General features: G+C 33.0%; 1 protein-coding gene across 1 annotated transcript in view; it reads left to right on the forward strand.

Moving 5' to 3' along the window:
* LOC113229289 overlaps positions 1–860 on the forward strand; it is a 142311-nt gene extending 141451 nt beyond the window's left edge. Inside the window, exon 14 of the mRNA XM_026462840.1 lies at positions 574–860. Within this exon, the coding sequence (XP_026318625.1) occupies positions 574–668 (95 nt within the window). The 3' untranslated portion in view covers positions 669–860. The remainder of the gene's footprint in view (positions 1–573) is intronic.
* Positions 861–1899: the final 1039 nt, after the last annotated feature.

Consider the following 1899-nt stretch of genomic DNA (forward strand, 5'->3'; position numbering starts at 1 on the left):
ATACCGTGGTAAGAAACCTGTTACTAGTATATATATATAAGTTATACCGTGGTAAGAAACCTGTTACTAGTGACAATCATTTAGTGAATAACCACGAAAGTCTTAAAATCTACAAAACATTCATCTACAAAACATATGTAACTTATATATATATTATAAGTTATACCGTGGTAAGAAACCTGTTACTAGTGACAATCATTTAATGAATGTTTTGATTATCTTTAAATTGGCTCGCGAAGATTAAGATCTTCGTGACAAGTTACTACTAAGTTTGTTATTAAAAACCTAAAGTCAAATTATGTCACTGGAAAAACCTTAGATCCTTTGCATACGGCATACTTTTTACGCGCGTACGACACGCAAATGAGATTCAGTCGCAGCCAATAAACTTTTGCATACTTTTTATTAAGCCTCAAAGCACGCACGCTCGTGAAACGCAAGTTGTTCGCGCATAAAAATTTTATCGTGTGCATAGGTCCTAACGAAGATGTACTCTATCGAAGATCTTCCTGCCTTCAATAATTATGTCCAGGTACCTGTATAAATTAATATACTCTCTCTTTGTCCTTACAGTACCGCCAGCCAGCGCATCTCACTCGCTCGCGGCATGGATGGCGCTAAGACTACTCGGGTCCCCCCCACACCCCCACCATTCACGCGACGGCTGATCCCACGACCGACCTCCTAAGACTGCTAGTTCTATTGCGACTTTTGAAACTTACCCATGTGTGATGAATGACAATAACGCGTTTTTCTTGTCTTAGATTATTGTTTTCCTTTTACAGTTGTTTTTGTCGGTCTTAGAGTTAATATTTTATCAGTGAGTGTGATTTAAACTTGTTCTTTAATTAATAATAATATATAATTAGTAAATAGAATCTTTTGTGAAGCAATTATTTTCTTCAGTTTTGTTAAAGTTATAAATTAGTAATTTTCAGATTAGTTTTCTCTACTCAATTTTGGTGGCAATTTTTTATTATATTCTATAATATTATTATTAGGTATTATTTAATGTTCCAGTGGAGTAACCTGAAATATTATATAATAATTCAAAATAAAATACTCGAATACATACACAATAAAACTTGCCGCCGAAATTAGGTAAACTAACCTGAACATTACCCAAGTTGTCATGATAGTACTATCATATTTATATCTATTTACTTGCCTAGTTATTTTCGTTCGTATATAAATCGTACGAGTGTTCCATAGGGACTTAGGCTAGACCCAATTTTTATTTTCTGCAGCTTGTCTGTATCTACCTAATTCTAAACCACCGCTATTTAATTAAAGCATTTGTTGATTTCTATAACTTTTTTCCCTTATTGTATACTGTGTAAACTTATCAATAAAATATCGTACATGGGCATCTTTCAAAGCAAATGTCGCGTTTTTTTGTAAAAAGAATAATGTAATAGCTTGATCAAATGTTGTTACTTGTACTGCTTTTAGTTTTATTTTTATTAATGTATAATATATTCAGTTAATAATAATTTAATGCAAAAAATATTTTGTCTATGAAAGAAAACTTTATGGTCAGTCAAAGAAAAAATAGATATAATATTTTTGTATAGTTTTTTTTTTTCAAAATTTATTTATACTGTATTTCTATAGAGTTTTTATACTTATAAGTAGCGTCACGGAATACGTAACACACAATTCTCCATGTAGAATGGTCATTCCACACCCAGCACCGAAATGAACTACCTCACTCCGCCCCTCGGGCGAATGGTAAAACAATGAATAGTAATGAAAGGCGTTCACAGGACGAAAAACAAAGAGATAAATCTAAGGCAGATAAATGTAGCAAAAAAACGCGACTCAATCACGTGGAAATTAAATTCGTGAAACATCGTTCCGGAACATCGTTTCCACCAAACTTGCCCCTGCCTGTATGTA

The sequence above is a fragment of the Hyposmocoma kahamanoa genome, unplaced genomic scaffold, assembly GCF_003589595.1.
Source record: "Hyposmocoma kahamanoa isolate Upper Pololo Valley unplaced genomic scaffold, ASM358959v1 296, whole genome shotgun sequence".
NCBI classification, from domain to species: Eukaryota; Metazoa; Arthropoda; class Insecta; order Lepidoptera; family Cosmopterigidae; genus Hyposmocoma; species Hyposmocoma kahamanoa.